The 21,490-nt window shown below is 44.1% G+C and overlaps 1 protein-coding gene across 2 annotated transcripts; it reads right to left on the bottom strand.

Annotated features, from left to right (window-relative positions):
- Nucleotides 1-1,359: 1,359 nt before the first annotated feature.
- FERMT1 (FERM domain containing kindlin 1) lies at nt 1,360-20,741 on the bottom strand. Of its 2 annotated transcripts, none has more exons than XM_041474162.1 (15): nt 20,700-20,741; nt 17,549-17,716; nt 15,833-16,066; nt 14,255-14,401; nt 13,378-13,591; nt 12,846-12,948; nt 11,534-11,641; nt 10,556-10,687; nt 10,367-10,416; nt 8,184-8,308; nt 7,038-7,144; nt 6,238-6,459; nt 5,448-5,572; nt 3,604-3,745; nt 1,360-2,493 (listed from the first exon to the last, which is right to left on the bottom strand). In XM_041474162.1, the coding sequence occupies exons 2-15, from the start codon at nt 17,697-17,699 to the stop codon at nt 2,320-2,322; spliced, it is 2,034 nt and encodes a 677-aa protein (XP_041330096.1). In that variant the 5' UTR covers nt 17,700-17,716; nt 20,700-20,741; the 3' UTR covers nt 1,360-2,319. The 2 variants fall into 2 exon arrangements, with proteins under 2 accessions (XP_041330096.1, XP_041330097.1); XM_041474163.1 differs by lacking the exon at nt 20,700-20,741 and adding an exon at nt 18,205-18,340.
- Between the last annotated feature and the right edge of the window lie 749 nt (nt 20,742-21,490).

Below are 21,490 nucleotides of genomic sequence, written 5' to 3'. Positions count from 1 at the left end.
GAAAAAGCCTTGCATAGTGAGTGGGGCAAGGAAAAGATACAGCTGAATGACCTAAGGAAATACAGAGAGAGGGCATCAGCAGGGGGTCACTCTCTTAAATCTAAAATGGCAAAGGATAGGGCTTACAGCCAGCCGGGATGAGGTGGCAGAACCCCTCCTTGAAAGCAGCAGTGAAGGATTTAGTCGAAAGGCAGTGACACATTGGGTAAGATTGAAGGAGGGGCAGGAAAGAAAATGGAAATATTTGCTAGTTTCTCTGAAATCCCAGCAGAGACAGCTTGAACTGCAAGTGAACGTGCTTGTTTAGCAACGAAATGAGCCACACTCTGCTAATGAGAGCTATGCTCGGATTTCCCCTGTCTCTGCATTCCTGTGCTCAGGTCACGTAGGCAAGTGGCAACTACAGGGCCTCCATGCAGCACTCTGGGACAGGCTCTGCTCCGAGAGGGGCAAGCATGGGCTGTGCTTCCCAGGGAGCAATCCACAGCAGTCTGGCATTGCTCCTTGCCAAATGAGGGGCTCCATGCAGGCATGGTCAGGATCCTCACTGCAAAGCCTAAGTGGAGACTGATCTGGAAGGCAGCTGTCTGTGGAACTGGCACTAATATGAGCATTTAGGTCTCCCACGGCACCCTTAGGCAGGCTTTAAATATGGCCAGTGTTTGGCCTTGGGGAGGAAAATACTTGGCTTGTGTCAAGCAGGTGACAAGTGGGTGAGTTCTCTTCCGAAGGAAAACTGGATGGTCCCTCAGCCCATGCAAGAAGTGCCGAGGAGGGAGAAGAACAGAGGGCTGGGAAGCAGGCTGTAATTTTTTTATTTTTTCAAAATGTTAAGCCATAGTTTAAACTGTACAAACTGTGAGTGATTCCACTGACGTCCATTGGCAGGGGCTGGGGAAAGGGAGAGCACATGGCATGAAAATCAGGCCCAGTGAAGTTTATGAATTTATGATGATTTCTGCAGCATCCCTTTATGATATGACAACACCTATCCATTGTATTTATTTAGATATGTGAAACGAGTTTTGGTTTGTCCAGTAGTTTCATGAATTCTCCTGGTTTCACTCTGTCCTTGCTTTACAGGGTAGTATCAAATTTCATTCACTTCGGTGGATGTGTGTGGCTCTTTCCAGCAGGCAGAGCTGCTGGCTTCAGATCTGGTTCCTCAGAGACATCCACAGTTCCTCTGGGAAACCTGTGCCAAGGCCTTTCCACCCTCACATAGAAAAATTTCTCCCCAAGATCTGATCCAGCCCTGCCCTCTGTCAGAGGGAAGCCATTTCCCCTTGTCCCATCACTGTGTGCCCTTGGCAAAAGTCCCTCTCCAGCTCTCTTGTAGCCCTTCCAGGGGCTCTAAGATCTCCCCAGAGCCTTCTCTCCAGGCTGAACACCCCCATCTCTCTGCCTCTCTCCAGAGCAGAGGGGCTCCAGCCCTCTGAGCACCACTCTCTGCATTTTGCAGCACACATGTAAAATCATTTCTACAGGCTTTTCAGATCCTCACATGAACAGCTTAGTTCAGTGAGATGTCACAGTGAAACAGAGTAACAGGGACAGAAATAGAAACACACTCAGAAGCTTCTTCAATAGTTTTAGATAGTTCCTAAAGCACATTTTTCAACCAAGTAAGTAACAATGTTCCTCAAAAGATGAACCTTTTGGATCCAGTCTTGCCAAGACAAATGCTCTGTGTCTTCTCTGGCTTTCAGGAAACCACTTCAGTGGATGAAGGTGGACATGGGTTCCACATTTTTGCACAACTGAGTAACCACTACAGGAGTTTCAATAGCTTAGTCTGCAGGACTTTGGAATGTTTTGTATTCTCAGGGCAAGTGTTAGACAAACCATGGAGCTTTAAAATACATATTTATTCAGCTTTAGTTCTGATAAATGCTGGGCTCTTCAACAATGGCCAGTTTAACAATGGAAGTAGCCTGGCTGTAACAGAGAAGAAAATTCACTGTACCATATCCTCAAGTTACTTGTTCTGGATGCTTAAACCGATTACTGCAATTAAAAATACTAGATTTAAAAATTGTCCAGTGGCTAGACACTGTTTATTAAAAAATATTGAGCTGTACAAAAGGAAGTCAAAGACGATTAGATTTTCTCAAGTATTGACGACGGAGTTGTCATTCTGTATCCAGTGACTTTAGCTTCAGTATTTAACAAAACCTGTAAACCATTCCAGTCATAGTACAAGACTGACACATACACTAATTAGTAGCCACCAATTAACAATCAGAGATATTTTTGTTTCATCTCTGGTAGTCTTAGCTCTAAGAAGAAGCAGGCAGTAGGAAGAGAGTTTACTTCATCTCATTCCTGACCTCCAGTTAATTTGTGGAACAGTTCTTCATCCAGCGTTTCATTGTGGTCCTTGGAACGCGTTGACAAGAAGATGTAGCCCCCAATATACTCATGGATGATTTTGCAGTCTGCACTCAGGCACGTGAAAGCGATGGACACATTCTGGTCAAACTCGATGGCAACCTAAGGACAACAGATGTGGCAAAATCAGACAGATAAGCTGGGAAAAAAGAGAAGTGCGGGAACACTGCTGGATCACAAATGCTGTGATAAAACACCACCTGCCTCTGCTAACCAAGAGTTCTGGGTCTGCTGGATGCTCAGGGTGTTTGGCTGATTGCTTTTGGATTTGCTGCTACACCAGGGCCCTCTTGTGGTGAAATACTTTTGCTTGCTCAAGCAGGCAAAATCTTTACGCTTTTTCCCAACGGCATATAAAGTGAACACTGGGAGGAGCAGGAATGGCACTCCTGACTCTTTGTCTAATGAATAATGTTTAATCTGTCCATTGTTATGTGCTGACCTTAAATCTGCCTTTGGGGTCCCGGTTTTGGTTTCCAGCTACTGTTAGTTCTAAAATGCAGCTAACTGAGCTGCATAGTTGATCACTATGGATTCTGCCTTTTTTGAGAGGGATTTAATGTAAACCCAGCAACCTGACCCAGAATTACAAGCTCTGCTGCAGGGAGTACTGCAGGAGAGCAGCAGGGAGTGTGTCCGATCTCTGCTGGTTCCTGCAAAACTCCATAAGCAGGAACAGTTTCCAGGCTGCTTCAATTTACATCAGGTCACACCAGTTCCACCCCAGAAATACACAATGTATACAGTTGGATTTAAGCTTTGAAGCCCCAAATAATGGACCACACATGGACACAGAGTTACAGGGCTTGCAATATCAGTTTGGGATTCAAAAGACAAACTGGGTTCCTGTATTCTCAGTCTGTAATGGAGACTGAACCACCACAATGTAGAGGATGATGCATGAGAGTTAAAATGAGATTTTTACTGACAGAGCAGTAAACACAACATGTTGGAATTCACCTTGGAGTCTCTATTTCATCCCATCAAAATCAAGAGCACTTGTCAAGAACAAGATAGGAACCTTTAAAACTGGTGATCTTTTAGTTTCTGATTTTTGACTACAGACTCCACTAAGAAAAACTGCAGACAGCTTATTTAATAACATGTCACAACACGTTCAAAATCTTTTCAGTGAGATTTGAAAATATTTTCTGAAAGCATCCTTGAGTGTGTGAAATGCAAGGGCTGAAGGCAGAGCCGTTCCAGGTTTACCTGGCGGATTTCCCAGTTCACATTCCACTGCTTCATGTTGGAGAACCTCCACGTTGTGATAGGATCTCCTGTGGCCATGTCTATCCGTATCAGCCTGTTATAGGACACCCCAAGCACATCATCCTTCTTGCTTCCTTTAAACCTGAAAAGAACCCAAAGCCTTTGAGCAGATCTGCTTTGCAATGATTTCTGGCTAGAGAAACATTTCAGCTGCTCTCTCCTGAAAGTGTAAAAAAACGTGGGAAAAGTCACAACAGCCTGGGATTGAGGAGAGCTTGGACCCATCTTTAGAACAGGATTTGTTATAAAGCAAAAGTGCAGGCTGGTGAGCCATGGTGTAAGATGGAAAATAAGGAAGGTAGATCTGGCTGAAATCTTTCCATTTCATTGTTTCCTGCTAAAAAATACTGTTCTTCCCAAATGCATCAATGGATTATATTTTTACTGGAAAAAATGCCAACAATAATTTTTGTTGCTTAATTTCTCTAATGTTGAAACATGTTCCTCTAGTTATATTAACCTATATTAACCTAAATGATATAATCAAAACAACTGATATATACATGTTTTTGAGTATATCACATTACAAAATTACTGAGGCATTTTAACATTTTAACTTTCATCTGATTAGAGATGAAAAAAAAATGAAAGTGTCAAAATCTTTGGGGGACAAAATTTTTGGGTTGGGAATAGCTAGGAACAGATTACTCTGGTAAAGAAACAACCTTCCTCTACCTCCATGCTGAAAGCTGGAAGAAATCTCATCTGCCTGCTGTGAGTATTTTCAGTATTTCTGATCCTGTTTGTGAACCTTCTCTCTTTAGATGCAGCTGGACCTTAGGGACAAAATGTGACCTGGACACAATTTGTGCTTTGCTTAATGCCCCAGCATTAATAGATACTGTCCAGCAGTTTGCAGCAATTCACCACTACAAAACACAGTTTAGGTGTTGGATTTGTTTGTGCTTTTAACAGGATTAATGGTGACAGATGGGGCAAAAAACCTGTGCCTGTGGCAGTAAATTCAACAGCATCAGGGACCATTTTTGGGCATGGAATTCAGGGAGAATTCTGGCTCCAAACAAGCAGTGCTCTCTCAAGTGACTCCCAGGCACAGTCTGGAACCTGGGACATCCAAGGACTGGCACAATCTTACAGTTCACATGAGGCTACTGGATTTTGGGAAGTCACAGTTCAATAGTGCAGATCAGTCTGTACCACAGGTGATTCCTAGCCAGCCCTGGAAGGAGTGTTAAACATAAATTAAGGAAGGTGCCTCCAAGTATGGTTGTGTCAGTAATTTTCAGCTTTTTGGTGTTTTGTCAAGAGAAAAGGCTGCAGGTCAGACCTCTGCTGTGTCCAAGGAAGCTGCTGTGAACACAGTGGGACCTTTCTTGTGCTCACTGCTCTTCCAGATTAGCCTTAAAAAGGGATAATTTGCTGTTTTCTTAATGAAGTACAAAAGAAATTAGCATTTTATCATATTGCAATGAACAAGGGTCAGAGTGAACACATCCTGCAAACCTGAGCACACCAATTAGACATGCATTTTATACATTTTGGAGAGTTTATGACAGTAAGAGTTTAATGCTAGCAAGAGGTTACTTCAGGCTGAACCCAAGAAGTCTGTACCAAGGCAGATGTAATGAGAGTCTCACTGCAGGAATGGACCTACTGGGTGCTACTCCTATAGAAAAAACCAGCAGGATGGAACTCACAAAAATTAAAAGAAGGCTGTGGGGAGAAAACAGAAAATGTTCTTGGAACAGGGTGTCAAAGAACTTCCTGTAAATCACTGAGCATGAACTCTTGCAGCAGCTTGACGTGAGTGAGAGTGCACTTACCTTACAATGTAGTAGGATAAACCAAACTCAGGGAGAGACTGCCAGGCTTGGATAAAACGCAGCTTGGCCTCCACTAGGGACATCTGGGATACATTTTGGTGGGCTTCCAGAATACGGGCAGTCAGCTGGGAAACACAGGAAGAGAGAAAGTTTTCAGCTGACTGGAGAACAAAAACCCTGTTGCTTTCACTAAATCAGAAATCATGAGGTCTGATGCCGTGTTCAGACAGTTGTCACTGTTTGTGCAGATGCAGCACAGAGGGTACCTGGGGACACATCCCATGTGCAAAGGGCAGAATGCACAGCAAGGTCTCAGGTCTGGGTTTGGGAGGCACTGCCCTGGCTTCATACACTGCTCTGGGGACCCTCCTCAGGATGGGCAGGCTGAGCTCTTGCACAGCAAAAGCAGGACAAGGAAGTAGGTGGAGAGCAAGGAAAGGCTTGAAGGGCAAGAGGACCTGAAGACCCTGTTGATTCAGATGGAAACAGTGGCTTGCAGTCCTTAAAATGCTTTCTTTGTTACTCTGAAGAGACTTTCAGGAACAGTGTTATCAGGAGCAGAACATCATGGATGATTTAAGCCAGGATATAGATGTAGGAAAGGTGCTTGGAGGAAGTGCCAAAACACCTGTCCCTGTGTTCAGTTTGAAGAAAAGGCCTCTTGTCAAGGGACAAATGACTATTGCAGGGAGTTGTACTGCATGGCTTCCAAATGCTGCTTTGATCCAGCCTCATCCCTAAGCAACCCCTGGAATCGCCCACGCCCAGCCATCAGCCGTACTCAGGATACCTGCTTGGACTTGAATTTTTTGGTATAGCGTGGTGAGACGAAGCATTCAGGTTTCATATCTACATTCTCTGGCTCAGAGGCAGCCTGGGAACACATGGTCCAGTTCTTCATCTGGAGGAAGGAAAGGATCTTTTGGACCTCGGGCTGGTAGGAGCTGTCGGCCATCGTTCTGCCCTTGGAGGCCAAAACACAAGCAGCCATCCACCGAGCGTACTGATCCTCCTGAAACAGACAATTGTTTGTTACTGTTCTTCCTTCCTGACTGGACTAGTTCCAACTACACCTGGCTTTTAAATTTTCTAAGAAATCCAATACCTTGAAATAGATTCTCTGGGAAATTTTATTGCATGACTGGTTTTCACCTACTGAACACTTTTTACACAATTTGATCTGATACGTTTCAATAAACTGAAAACTAATGTAAGATCCTTATCATGCTCTCCTCATCTGGATGGGAAGAGTTCTAATTAAGAAAAAAGAAAACAGAATCCAAACTTCAATTCTCTGACAACATTGGAAGAAAATACTGTAACTTCTTTTTTTTTTTTTTTTTTTTTTTGATAGTTCGTTCTGTCTTTTTTCCTATTAGCTTTACTTGGCAACTGATGGTAAGCACAAGATGACTTACTGTCCTTATTACGTATTTAACAATTATGTGTTTGTTAGGCCACAACATCATTCTTAAATTTTCTAAAGATTTAGACAATAAACACTCTGCAGCATCCTCATTTTTCTATAGAAATTCTGGAGCAGGACAATCTGCCATAAATCTTGAATTCAAATTTTCTCTTATTACTCACATTATCACATCTTAAATATACTTCATTCATGCCATCCGCAACAGGAATTAGTAATTTGATTCCAAACTTCTTTGCTGCAACATTTACATCTGGTACAACTTCACATCCTAGACCACAGGGAATCAGAAGGAAATTAATTTATTTCATTACTATATCAGTAACTTTAATTACTGCTTTAATGCTAAGGAACAGCACTTTGTGGTTGTTTTTCTTTGTGACTAAGGGCCAGAACTTTTGAAGCTTAGGCCCTAATGAAAGGTTTTGTTCCAGCTCACTGCCTGGTCTGGCTTGCCAGGGTGATGAATGCTCTGAGCTCAGGGAGCACGTGAGTCAGCATGGAAGTGAAAGGATGGGAGTGCTCCCAAAACTTCAGCCTGATCTTAGGAAACAGCACTTGAAATGGAGAGAGGAACTGGAGGGAGAGGCTACTTGGTCAGGTTCCAGCCACCCTGGCTCTTTTTCCAGGCATTCTCTGACCTACTGAGGATATGCAGATTGGGATGCAGAGCCATTTGCTCACAGGGGTCAATCTTGTATTTCAAAGGTTTCTTCTAGGATGGGTACTGGGCACCACCAGTTCCCTGATGCTGAACAAAGGGTGTCCCTGCAGGAGCAGAGGTAGATGGAGGCTACACAGGGTGCACAGCCAGGGCTCCTCCTCCAGCAGCTGGCTGTAGCCATGGGAATCCCCATGCACACACAAACAAGGCCCAGAGAAGGTCCTGGAGCTGTCCCTGCACAGCAGAATGCAGGGACAGCCTCTGGCATTCCTGCCCATGGCACCATCCCTAATCCTCTGCTGCCACTGTGTGTTTGCCAAGGACACAGGGGAACACTCTCTTTAATGCAGAGTGAAAGCATTTGGAAATAAAGCATCCCACAAGTCACATTCCCTACCTGACTCAGCTTGAAGAATTCAGCAGTACAGGGGATTTTACAAATCAGGCTCTGATAATCCCAGTTTGGGTTAAACTATTGAATCCTTTCTGTTTAAGCCTCTTCTGCAGGTGCAATCTGCCTGCTCAGGAGTCTCAGGAACTGAAAAAGCTTCCAGACTAAATGCTGCTGTGCTTGCCTTCCTGACTCTAGCAGGGATTTGTTTTATTCAGTTCACAGATGCAAAATCAAAGAAAGGAGAATTCTTACCTTTTAGGTTTAGTTTCTCAATAGGTTCTCCCTGTGCAGATTCCTTGTTTTTAAAATAAGATATTGAAGTGTCTCTGAAGACAAACCAATATGTCTTGATAGCTTTAAGTGCCAGCTTCTTGGGCCTAACAGAAAAAAAAGAAATCCCATTTGTTTATATCAACACATACAAATTGCTGAGTCCCTCACAAATATTACAGAGCCTCTGAAATTCAAGGCCATACCCATGGCTTTGGTTGGGTGTGACACCTCTGTGTCAGTGAGGGGGTGGGAAATGCCTGGATCCAGTGCAGGTTATCCCAGGTATGGACATGGTTTTTACCCCAGATTTTAGCTGAATCCCATCTATGATTTTTTTCTCATGTTTTTTCTTCCATTACTAACCAAAGCCATTCCCTTCTAACAGACTAATTTTCCCCATGAACTCAGCAACACAAATAACCCCTGATTTATTATGATGAATTTGCATCAGTTTTTCACAGTGCCTTATCCTGAATATCTGCACCCATAAAACCAACTCGTATTCATTGGAAGGAAGCAGAGATCAGCTTTTCTGCCTTAATCTGAATCATATCTAACACAACAAAATTCTATTTCTTCACTGAGTTTACAGAGGCTTTGTAGCCTTTCAGGAGAGAAAACCAGAGGTATTAGCATTTGAGTAGAGAAAATTTGAGTGGAGAAATACTTCACAGCTAGTGACAAAGGTCATCAATGAAGTGAAAAAGAAGAAAAAAGAAAAAAAATTCCAGTATTTCCCTTTAATTCTCAGAGGATGGTACAAAGATTATAGAACTAGCTGGAAAACAGTAATGTACTGTATATACTCTTATTATATATACCTCCAGACCCTCTCTAAAAATCCTAGTTTAGAATCCTTTCTAAAAAATGGCAATTTTTATGTTTAAATTAAAAAACTTTGGATTTTCAAAACTACCAAATAATTTGGCTTTTAGCTTTCCAATACAGCGACATTCTTCAAAAATAAGGAACTAGAATTTTTTTTAGACAGATAAAATTATTTTTCTGTCTCTGAAAAAGTTGCTGAAAACTTTTTAGAAAGCTTTTTCTTGCTATTTTTGAAAAAAATGTTGCAATTCTCCACAATACTGACCCCACATGAAAGCAGCATTTACTGTGGTGCATACTGTCAATAAACAGGAATAAAAGTTCACATAGGAACACTAAGCAGTGGGACATGCACAGGTTTGCATTCAGCTTTACAATTAATCAAATAATTATAGCCACAAAGTGTTGCTGTTTAAAGAAAAGTTTTACACCCTACCTGGATTCTACAATGTCTTAGGCTTGCTAAGTGATTTATCATTTGTATAGGAACTTTTTCATGATGATAAATAACAGCTGAATGCTTATAAAAGCAAACTGTTCTACTGCTGGGGAAAAACAAATAACCCATTGTTAAAAGCTTTAATTCCCTTTAATCTTAAGCCACCTTCATAATAAGAATGTCAAATAAAATTCCAAATTGGAAATTAATAATTAACAATTGTTAGCAGTTAACAACAGTTAAAATTTTTCAGGTGCAGTTTTCAGTTCCCAGATTAAAAATACCATCTGTCAACGGATGAATCTGATAAATACTTGTACAACAGAACACTTTATCTTTCTAAAACACAAAGACTGTTTTGTGATAAAAGGCATTACAGACTTGAGGTCTCTACAGTCATTTAAATCACCCATAAAACAAGAGACTACAATGGGATCACAGCAACCCATTTTGATGTTAGAAAAAACAGACTCCATGTTTGGTAAGAAAGGGGTAATTTGGATGTTTCTTTTGTTTAAAAACTACATTCCCTGGGGTTACTTTCAGAAATTCTTCTCAGGGAGAACTGCAAGTTTCTTCTGGTTTTTTAATGGCAAAAAAAAAAATTTAGAGATGATGACTGATGAGCACTAGGAAATACGGACAGCAGAGTCTTTAATAAGTACAAATACAGGTACCCAGCATCCCAGGAGTGGGAGAGATTTGCCAAGGAACATTGTCAGAAGCAGGAAGAGAAAGACTGGAAGAGAATATTAGGCTGGTTAGACCTATCTGGGGTATTTGTCAATTTATAACTGTCAGATGTACTGTTAGATTAGAATGAAAAACTCAAGAGATCTCTCATAAGGTTAAGCTTTTGGTTTTGTATGTTTTGTTGTTAATGTTAACAACTCACCTAACTAGCTTGAGATTATCAGCAAGTTTCGGGATGTCTGTGATGTCCTCCTAATAAGGAATAATTAGGAATAATTTTAGTACAGTGCACTCTGTAATCAACTGTTAAAAAAATCAAGAACCAGGAAGACTCATGAAAGTCAACAGATTTGGCACAGCAAAGGAAATTCTGGGATCCCACAGGACATACCAAAATGTTACTTTTATTTCCACCTTCCAGTGTCACTTCCAGATTGGAAAGGGCGGCTTCTACTTCATCCACTTCCGATTCACAGGTGGAATCTTGTGTCTCTGATGATAATGATAACTTGCTTACATGGTACTAAAGTAAAACATCAGTATCCAACAGTCAACACATCAATTATCAACACACAGTCACAGTGTTTGAAAACAGATCATTTGGTCTCCTGGGTCCTGGACAACTGTGTGAAGTTCTGCAGGAATCGGGGGGTTTTCCCAAGGTAACAGCCATGCCCACTGTGACTCCTGTGCAATGGTCTCCTATTTCAATTATGAGTGTTTGTATTCCTTTGCTGAATAGTTACCCCTGTTCTGGGAGGCTGCTACATTTGGATCCCTACTCCTGCCATCCACACAAGGTGGAAACTTGGAAGCAAGGTGCTGTGGTGCTCTGCAGTGACAGGCTGTGAATTCTTGTTAGCTCCATTTACATTTAAAAGGAATTAATTTATTATTAAAGCAACTTTGTTCTTTATTACCTATGGTCAGAGACTAAGCCATGCTCAGTCATGTTAAATTTTCAAGTACTCCATAGTGTCCCTATCTTCACATTGTGCTGTGGCTTTTTTCCTGTCTGTTGGGAAATGTTCACAGGGCGTACACATGGTGTATTACAGGAATTTTCAGGAAGAAGAGGTGAAGGGATAGTAGCTGGTATGGGAAGCCACACTTCATACTAATACTGACAGCAAAGTTACATTCTGGGTGCAGATAATATTAGTAAATGTTTCCATAGTTGTGTGAATAATGGCGTTAGTGCTGCTACTGAATTCAACTGCTTTAGCTGATGGATACTGCTGATTGTTTCTCACCCCAAGAGCAGACCCCCAGCCCAAGCAGAGCTCCTGGCCTGGGCTCTGTCCTAGTCTTGTCCTAACCTGTGTCTGCCTCTTGAGGGAACAGGTTTTGCAAGGGCTCAAGTACGTGCCTGCAGCGCGGCGAAGATGAGCATCTCCTCCTCGGTGCAGTCGATCTCCTCCAGCAGGATGGCCCAGCGGGCCTGCTCGTAGATCTGGTTGATGCGCACCGCGTCGTACTGGGGGAAGAGCAAACAGAGCCCACTGGGGACCTCAGCACAGCCTCACAGCCTGCTGCAGCTGTCCCACGCTGGGCTGAGCCACAGTGCTTAGCGCTTGTTTCCTTCCTCCTCCCACCTCTGCCCCCTCCTTGCCTTGTACCAGATCGTGTGATTGTGTGCACGGTCCCAGGGCTTGCTGAGCCTACACAAAACCAACCGGGAGCCCTGGCTGAGGCAGAAAGCGAGGCCAACATCCCCTTTTGAGGCAGGAAGCCTTGGACTGGTGTAACCAAGATGTGAAACCACACTGGGAGAAAATCACATGATACGGCTGACTCGAATGTGACCTGCAGAACTCCCTTGTTCCTCTCTTCCTTTCTTCCACTCTTGGCTTTTTCACTTCTGGTTATGTTTGTCTTTGCACTTACTTGAGATTTGCCAGATCTGCTTTAATTCAGTATCCGGCTTTTGGATAGTTATTGTTCCTTATTATCTACTTGGTTAATAAGCGGAAGTGACTCACAGAAGTGTTCAAGCCCCAGAGCTGCTGAAATGTAGGTGGTGGGAGGGTAAACCTTGGAGCGTGACCTCTCCCAGCAGAGGTGAGATATTAGGTTGCCTGAAGCTCTTTTGGGTCATTTCATCCCATGGCTCCAGGGCTGGCTGGGGCAGAGAAGGGAAATGTTTGGGCTGCTGAAGTTGAGACGTACTTGGATTTTAGTGCAGGTGCTATTTCACCCAAAAACATGTCATAAAAACTGGAAAGTGCCCTGATTTCTTCTGAGGGTTTCAGCCCAGAAAAGCTGTGAAATTCAATGAACACAGTGCAATATTAATGTAATTTTAAAGCCAGATTTCAAAACCAGGACTCTTTACATCATTTAGGATACTGCCAGTCTAGTCTTCCCCTTAATTTTTCCTGTTAAAAGAGATGCAGAAAGTAAAGCAGTCCCTCTGGAAATAGGGATACTGTTTCTGGTGCTCTTCAGATCCCATCTTTAAATTTAAGATCTCATTTCATGTGAGGAACAGTGATTCAGTGTCCAGAGGGTAAAAGTGCAGTTGTAGCTGAGGGGAAGAAGCTGAATTTGATCTCTCTGAAGGGCTTCTTACAAATTCTAGCTAAAATTCTACATAGAGCTATATATATTCTATATTGCTGTATAGCTCCTTGAAATGAAAGTAGGCAAACAATGAGTAGCAATAAAAACAAGGCTCTTACTTTTGGATTCAAATCAAAGAAGGTGTAATATTTAAAGCGTAGAAGAAGTTGATCTTCCTCCTGAACACCTTGTTCCATAAGAGATCGAGATGAATCCAGCCAGCTGTGGAAGAAAACAACCCACAGATCCATCTGTACAGGAGAGACCATCACACCTGCAGAGCTCCAGTGCAATTGTGAAACTAATGTGGGAACAGCTCTAATTCCTCTAAATCTAGGGAAAATTCATGTAACTCAAGAAGCTGGAGCATTCATATAGACTTCCAACTTCCATTTTCTGTGTATACACAACAAGCAATGTTTACTTGTGCAGAACTCAGCCACCTATTTTTAATGCAGAATTACTGAACTTATCCACGTCTCTTTTCACAGTCTACTTAAAGTCTTTGGAGTTTGCCACCCAAACTGTCCTTTAGCTGTGCCCACTGTGCTCAGCTGCATTTGCCTTCATCTAACAACAGACAAGCCCAGAGCCTGCACAATGACATCATTCCTCATTTTAAACCCAAAGGATCTCAGAGAGGCACCTTACCCTGCATTGAGCTTGGCTTTGTCAGCCAAAGTCCGTGGCTGGTACATCTCTGCCAGCATCTCCGGGGAACAGGTGGGATGACTGAGGGCCAGGATGCTGCAGTTCTGCTCAGCCAAGGAACCATCACTGAACCAAGTAATTGTGGAAGAAGCTGGTGACCCACTGACAGGATCATAAATGGGTGTCATGGTCTTACTGTATAAACCTGGATTAGCTGCAAGTTAAGAGCATCATGTTATTCCTATGAAAAATGGTCCTGTCCACTACTTTCCAGCATAAAAACCAAACCCTTTTCTCTTGAGACAGTCTCCTATCTCTGCTGTTTCAGCTGGCCTTGTCCTTTCAGAGGTGAGATTCCTATGAAAAATGGTCCTGTCCACTACTTTCCAGCATAAAAACCAAACCCTTTTCTCTCAAGACAGTCTCCTATCTCTGCTGTTTCCAGCTGGCCTTGTCCTTTCACAGGTGATCAACCTCAGGGACAGAAATGCTCTTCGTTGCTCTGTGAGATCTCAGTTGTGTTGGACATGGGAAATGCATGTTTTCAAGCCTTTATTCCTCATTTTCCTTGCAGATTGCCAAATTTAATGGCTATTTTAAGTGTTGTCCCCCTTTTTCAAAGGGCAGCAGCACATCCTGTGTGCAGGGCCACAACCTGTTTTCTAGTGTGGCCTTTCTCATATCAGTGGAAATGAACACATTTCTAGAGACAATAGGGAAATACTGACATATTGAGATTTCCTGAAGCCACTGATTTCAGGCCCACTGTGTCTCCAAGACCATCCTACATGAAACTGGTCTCCTTTGTGTAACAAAGAATTTCTTCCTCCTTTTGACTTCCAGGCAGAACAATAAAATCATAATGATTTTTCATTACCTGGTAATCCAGAACTCACTGGAGAGTTGCACAGGTTTAGAATGTCTTCTGTAGCTGGTTCTTTACTATTCTTGTCTTTTTTCTTTTTCTTTTTGAGTGTGCCTTCTGATTGCTTCAACAAAGAGAGTTCTTCTGACCGCCTGATATCTACAAAGGCAGTTTGGGAAGTGAAGCAAGATGATTACATCCAAAAGAGTACCCACGGTTGGTAACAGCATTTCAGGAAGCTTCATGTTGCAATCTGGACTTTTTTTTTAGCAGGTTGAAAGTAGAAGCTGTGGATAATCCACTAATTCTATAACAAGGCCAAAGACTTTGGGCTGTAAGAATGAGTTTGGACAGGATTTAAATCTCCTTTTGTAGGAAGTATACTGCATTTTAGAATGCCAGGAAAAGCTCTTTCTCCCTCACAGCTCTGCAGTCACCTATGAGCATAATAACCTCTGTGAAATATCTAAATTATGAAAAAGCAAGAACCATTGTAATTGAGGCTCATGCCTTTTATTATTCAATGTATTTCTCATACAAGATTCTGTCTTGGTTCTCAGTGTTCTCTAATGCACTACTAATCCAGACAGGTATTTCCAGCCACAAACCTGGCCCTTCATTTCTGAAAAACACTTTTACCCTGCGGTAAGCAAAGACATTTCTGACAGTATTCACTCATTCAAAGTTACAGTGTTTCTGTACTGACTCAATGTGGAGGGAAAATGTAGGAATATTTAATTTGGCCAAATGCCAGTTGGACAATTATGGCATCATTATATCAGAGTTGTTAGGTATAATAAAGACACTGCACCTTTCACAATCTACTGCTAGGAGATGAAATTGAAAGTGGATCAGTACGAGGCAGTAATTCCTTCTGAAGATGAGTGTGTTAAAGGACTAAGCTTTGAAGATCTAAATTAAGATGAGGAATTTAATTAATCCAAAGGGATTTTGAAGATTGCTTGTAGACTCAACTGATTCCCATTGATTACAGGCACACACCTGGCATGCTCCAAATGCTCTACCTGGAAATACTCCATTATTGGGAAGAGAGGGGGACTCAGTGCTGTGAGACATTCATGGGCTGGGCTGGGGTTCTTAGGTGTGCCCTGACCTGAACAGATCTGGGCATACAGAAGTCTTGAACATTTAAAACATGCTACATCTGAAGTGAACACATATAGGCAGAGTTGGATATTATAAGTGAAAATAGGTGATAAATCAGTTGACACCAGTAAAATTGCCTGTGGTGAAGGCTGGTGTAGGACATTGATACTCTCATGCTCTTAGTCACTGGCACAGAATAATCAGGACCAAGTCCTGCTCCAGGAGGACAAAGACTCCTAGAAAGCTGCCAGCTTTGACTATCCAGTACTCCTGCAGCTCGTGGGACACATTCCTGACAGTGCTTGCACCAGTTATCACAGAGACTAAGAACCACTGACATGCACTGCATACTGAAACCACCAAAAACCTGTCTCAAATTTCTCTTTGAGCTAAACAGTTTTGTGAGGAAGGACTTCACAGCAAAACAAAGTCACCCAATAAATGCTCCAGCTTAGTTGCCAGAGGAGATTTATCTTTACTTACTGAGCATTTTGCAGATGTCACTGACAGCTCTGAACACCATGGAAGAGAAGCTGACTTTCAGTCTCACAGTCTTCATGCTTGGCAAGCGAAGCCGCAGCATTTTGTGCTGAGTAGTAAAGATCAGCTTGGCATCTGCTTGCACCCCACATTTATCCAGTGTCCAGTGGGTTTTCAGAAGCCAACAGTTTTTTTGTTCCCACCAAAAAGCATAGTCTGACCAATCTTGTGCTATTTCTAAGAAAATACAAAATGGTTACTAACAATCTATGGAGCAAAGGTACAAAACACTTGGTTTGGAAACAGGTCTCTGCAAACACAAATGTTTTAGATTAAAGCAGCAGCGACAGGTCCCAACCTAGACCCTGTTTGCTGAATTCTTGTGGCAGTCACTGGGAACCAACTTTGTTTTCCCTGAAGATCTGACCTAGGTGCTGACTGTGGCACTGCCTTAGTCTTGTGGATATCCACAGGGAAAGAACATCTCCTGAATCTGGTGCTACATATGGTGCAATGCTGCTGGGATTGTGCTGGGATAAGGACTGACAACCAAGGGTTCCAGTTCAGAACTTGTCAGTGCAAGCTGAAAATCCTCCTACCAAATCTCCTGTCCCCAGATGGGCACAAGCTCTTCCACAGCCTCCTGGCAGCAGCACTGAGCAGCTTATCTCAGTGTTAAGAACCAGCTTCAAGTGCATGTAAGTCTTGGTTACACACAGCTGAGTAGCAGCACATGCACAAGGAAAGAGATAAAAGTATTGCTGCTTTCAATTCCATGGGAATTCCAAGATTAGATAACATCCCAGATGTCAATATGTAGTAGCAGGTAAAGCTTCTGTGTGATCTTGGCCAAGCTGTTACAGTCTTTGCATCAGTCCTTGTTCCTCATCAGCTCCATGAGGCAGAGGCTATTCCTCAGCATGTCCATAACACAGCAGAGCCCTGTCCTATTTTGGAGTCCCCTGGTAAGAGCTGTGTCTCGAGAGCTGCTGACACAAGTCAGTTACAGATTTGCTTGAAATATTAATCCAGAAAGCTTTTCACACCAGCTGAGTATTTTAAAAAAAACTGTGAAAAATATTCTTCTGACTCAGTGGAAACTCTGGCTACCATCAGTTTCCGGCTGAACCACGCGTCTAAGTGTGCAGAGATGGTGACAGAAGTGACCTCAGATTCTCCTCCTGTGCTCCTCTGCTGTTCCTGTACACAGGGGGTTTTACTTTTCACTTCCTAACTTTGACTTGGCTAGTCCTGGCTTTTCCCAGCTCTTCCCTACTGTATCTATGCAATGGATAACATGGCTCAGACTTAGGCTAGAATGCCACAATGGCACAGAGACAGGAATTCTGAAATGCCTTTTAACAACTGATCCTCTCTGACAGCCACGGGTGGATAACAGGGCATCACCTACCTCTCCTGCTCCACAAACCACACACCTGTACCATCCTTCTGGAAAGGGAGATGAGTCGTTAGCCTGGTTTAATTATCTTCATCTAACTGAAAGGCAACCCCAAAGTTTTGTTGGCACTATGGTAACACAGAGGGTGGAACACAGGGAGGGGTTCTGACCACAAAAACCCCTGGGTCTGAGAACTCCATACTCTGTGTGACACAGAAGTGAGGCAGTACCATTTCAAAACACACAGAAGCCTTTCTTCAGAGAGGGAAAGATGCACATATTATTTAGCAACACTGTAAATAAAACAGGTCTTTACTCACTGATTTTTTCTACTAATTTCAGCATCAGTCCTCCAACATGAAGGTCCCCTGTGACCTGTAGTGGAATTGCCTTTTCTACACCTTCATGTTGATGATCAACTGTCAGCAAGAGGTCCCAGGTGTGCGACCCATATTCAGTTGAGGAAACCATCTCGGTCTGTGTAAGCTCTGCAAAAGCAAACCAACCAAACCAACAGGATGTTTCTCCTCCACCTGGAACAAATGCCACAGTCTCAACATCATTCCGTGCTGCCAGGACTTCACAGCGGCCTTGGATGGACAACACTTCAGAAGTGTTATCTTGTTACCTCTGAACTAGACTGCTCCTGCAATTCATCTTGCAAGATAGGAATGTGGGATTTTTTGGTTTTATTCTGATTTTGCCACACCCCCAACCCAGATGCCTCCATTTGGGTAGATATAGCTCAGTTTTAGCTGGGTTTGCCCACCATCCAGTGCTAATGTGCCAGCCTGGACACTGTAAAGCCTGCAGTTGTGGGATCTGCTTTGGCAATCTGCCCAGTGAACAAAGGCATTTTGTTGACTTGAACACTTGGGGCTCTAATTTTTACTGCAAATCAAAATTTGCACTTGCAGTTCTGCCAGCTTGCACGGGACCAAATCCAGAGAGTAGTTTTACCTATTTGGGTACATACAAGGGGAGACAACTTTAGTGGCTCTCTGCCAGCATTATCCAGACACAGATCTGCAGTTCCTGCTGACTTGCACAGGGATGTAGGCACGTGTCCTTCTCAGCAGGGTGAATCGTCTGAGCTCCCACCAGGCTCCTGCCAGGACAGGTGAACAGTAATCATGCCAAGCCAAACTAGAGGAGACGCTCCAAGTAGAAGCTTTGGTTATCATCAGCTGGGTTCTGCTGAACAAAGAGCTTGTAGGTATAAGGTAACTGGTGCTGCAGGCAGGATTTGTGATATCTAATCGGTGAGACAGCTCTCTGTCCTGAAAAAGGCCTTTGCAGTTGAGGCATAGGCACTAAAATGGATGAATTCCATTTATTGCAAACTTTTAACAACACATGAGAACCCAGCTCACAGACTCTTGCTGAAGGGGCCCTACTCAGACTGCTTTTAACACAGAAAATAACTAAGCCAGAAGGGACGTAACAACGTTACAGAGTGTTGTAGATCTTCTTAAAAACAAGAACTTAGTAATTTAAAACCTGATGTCAACCCCACTGATATAAGATTTGTCATCAAAGGGATAACAGAGATGAGGTGGTAATGACAAAGTCGAATAATAAGGAAAGTGATTCCAAACATAAAGGCAATGAAAGTGTATGTGTTAAAGATTCAATGGATTTCCCCTTAAACAAATGACATTACAAATGAATAATCTGACCAGCTCAAAGCCATCATTTTAGAGGGAAATCACCTTACCAGCGAGTTTCACTGGGATGCGGCTGGGAGTCTGCCCTGAAGTTCCAAAATTACAGACACACATAGAGAGCCCGAAGCCAGAAAACTGCAGCTTCATAACTGTGTGACTCCAAGAGGCCAACTCACACTATGGAGCAAGCCCTGTTGTTAACTGGGTTCTTACATGTGCCAGCCTACACCTTTACACTAAACAGTTACTAAACCAACAAGAGTTGGTACTTATCCAAGAAGTTTGCTTGGCTTGCCTTGGTAAATAAAGGCATTGTATTGGACACTGGGAACACTGCCTTTCCTGCCTCTGGGATAAAGGATTTTGAATTTGTGCTGCTGTGTGCCACATGGATTTAAGAGCTTAGGTATGCACTAGACCAGGGGGCACCCGTGGAGGGGAAGGGCTGTGGCTCTCCTAAAGCCTCCAAGACCCAGCTCCCGAGCTGGTCTCCCAGGCAGGTGAGGCTTTCAGCACAAGTGCAGTACAAGGTGCACAGCACAGCTGTCGTTGCAATGTGTTCATAGCAAAACAGAAGTCCTGACTTTAGAAAAGTCAAAATGCCCCTAGTTGTGTTCCTAAGCATCAATAAACAACTTCCAAAGTAATCCATGGCCAAAGGATGACTATGGGATTTTATTTCAGGAGCACAGGGGTGCAGTCCAACAGATGAACTCTACTTTTGCTTACCAAAAAATCTTCCACTATAAATCTTGTTACATTATAAACCATTAGTTATAGAAAAGCAGCAGTCTCATCTGCCCTCTTGGGCCAGCGAAAACATTTAGGAACTGATCTGGATTTTTTTGGATGTCTTTAAATTAGGTTTCACTTCCCAATCTAATTCTGCACACAAATGCCTGTGCTGACACGGGTGAAAATGAGCAGCCCAAGGGGTGGGTGAAACCCTTTCTTTCACCGGCTTGGAAAACCATGGCCTCAGTGCACTAATCCTGGGACTCCATCATTCCCTAAAGCCGTGCACCTCCCCACTTCCTCTTCAAACCAGGAGGTTTCAGTTTGAAGATAAGGCTACACAAACACTTGTAAATCTACTGGAGTACGCAGCACAAACAAAGCCTGGTCTCGAAAACGGGGCAAGCAAAGCGACGAGGACAACGAACCCCTCAGTATTAAACCCCAACCAAACCCAAACCGTCAGGGCTCCACACCTTACAGCCTTCAGGTCAAGCCTGGATCTGCTCGGGAACGCGCCCCAGCTCCTGGGCTCCACGTGGGAGCTGCAAGGCCTGGCACGGGTGGATCAAACAGGCCAGAAACGTGTCCTCAGGCTACTGCTGTCTCCACTCGGGATTTCTGCGGCGCACTGTGGCCAACGCAGCTATCGAAAAGCAGCAGTGGCTCTACAAATCGAGCTCACCGCAGATTTTAGCCCTTACAGCCCTAAAGTTCAAACGCTGAGCGGGAATGGAGCAAGATGTGAATCGTGCTGGAGCCAGGTGCTAACGAGGCGGGGTTAAGGTCAAGAGGGGTCCCGTGTATCTCCCGGGCTGGCGGTGCCTGGCGCAGCCCGCAGGGTGCCCGGGGGCCCCGGCCCGCAGCGGCAGCGCCACTCGCACTTTGAGGAAGTGCCGGGCGGCCTTGGCCCCGCGGAAGGGGCTGTAAAAGCAACAAGCCCGGGCTGTCGGGCACTCCCGCCCCGCCGCAGGTGCCGCGGCGCAGCGCGGAGCCGCCCGCCGGTGCCCCGTGCCGGGGTCGCTCCGGCAGCGCCCCGCGCTCCCGACGGGCGCCCCGCGCTCCTCACCTGCCGTCCCCGCCGGCAGCGCTCCCCTCGCCTCCCGCGCCCTTCGCCGCCACCTGGCCTCTGAGAGACGCGAGGGGAGGAGCGGCACCCCCGGGGGAGGCGGCCCTTCCTCCCTTCCCCTTCCCGCCCGCCCGCGGTGGGACAGAGCGGCTCGGAGCGCTGTCCGCCCCGGCGGTGCGCAGGGTCAGCCGCTCGCCCGCTGCCCAGAGGCACCACCTCATCCACGACCCCAGGCCATCGAGCAGCTTCAGGGGCTGCTCTTACAGGTTTGAGGCTACCCGGAGAAAATCGGTTCCGAGGGTGCAATAGCAAAGAACAGAAAGGTGTGTTTGTGAGGTGGGGATGTCTTAGAAGAGGAACAGCATAAAAGTGGGTTGAACTGACAGGAAAGGGGCAAAAGCTTCTCCATGGGCTGGATTTCCACAGAAAGTCCTTCTTGCCTTATACATGGTGGTACAGTGATGAGGTAAAGCACAGTGGAACAACCGTATCAATGACAGAGAAACAGAGAGAATAAAGAAAAAATTCTTTCAGATTAAACTCATATCTTGGAAAAAGACTGCAAAGATACAAAGGATGAATCTTTGACACACCATGGGAAGCAAATACTCTCATGAGAACTATGCAGCTGTGAAGCTGTCAAACCACAGATAATATCACAGGATATTTGCTCCCCTAGGCTTGCTCCATGAGCTGCTCTGCTCATGCTCATCTCTTTAGATTGTCTATGTATGCACTTGTCATATCAGACATCCTTGGAGACAGGAACTTGAGAGCTCATGAAGACTTTC

This window comes from Pyrgilauda ruficollis, unplaced genomic scaffold (genome assembly GCF_017590135.1).
Source record: "Pyrgilauda ruficollis isolate IOZ18807 unplaced genomic scaffold, ASM1759013v1 scaffold31, whole genome shotgun sequence".
NCBI lineage: Eukaryota > Metazoa > Chordata > Aves > Passeriformes > Passeridae > Pyrgilauda > Pyrgilauda ruficollis.
Note: the sequence above shows the minus strand (reverse complement) of the source record. Positions and strands in the feature narration are given on the sequence as shown.

Bases quoted from the DNA above. Each gene is read 5' to 3' on its own strand.
- FERMT1 (XM_041474162.1), bottom strand. From the start codon at position 17,699: ATGGTTTCCTCAACTGAATATGGGTCGCACACCTGGGACCTCTTGCTG. The intron at 10,688-11,533 runs GCACGTACTTGA...GTTTTACTTTAG, and splicing joins TCATCTTCGCCGCGCTGCAG to TACCATGTAAGCAAGTTATC. The intron at 8,309-10,366 runs GTGAGTTGTTAA...TTTTTCTGTTAG, and splicing joins GATAATCTCAAGCTAGTTAG to GCCCAAGAAGCTGGCACTTA.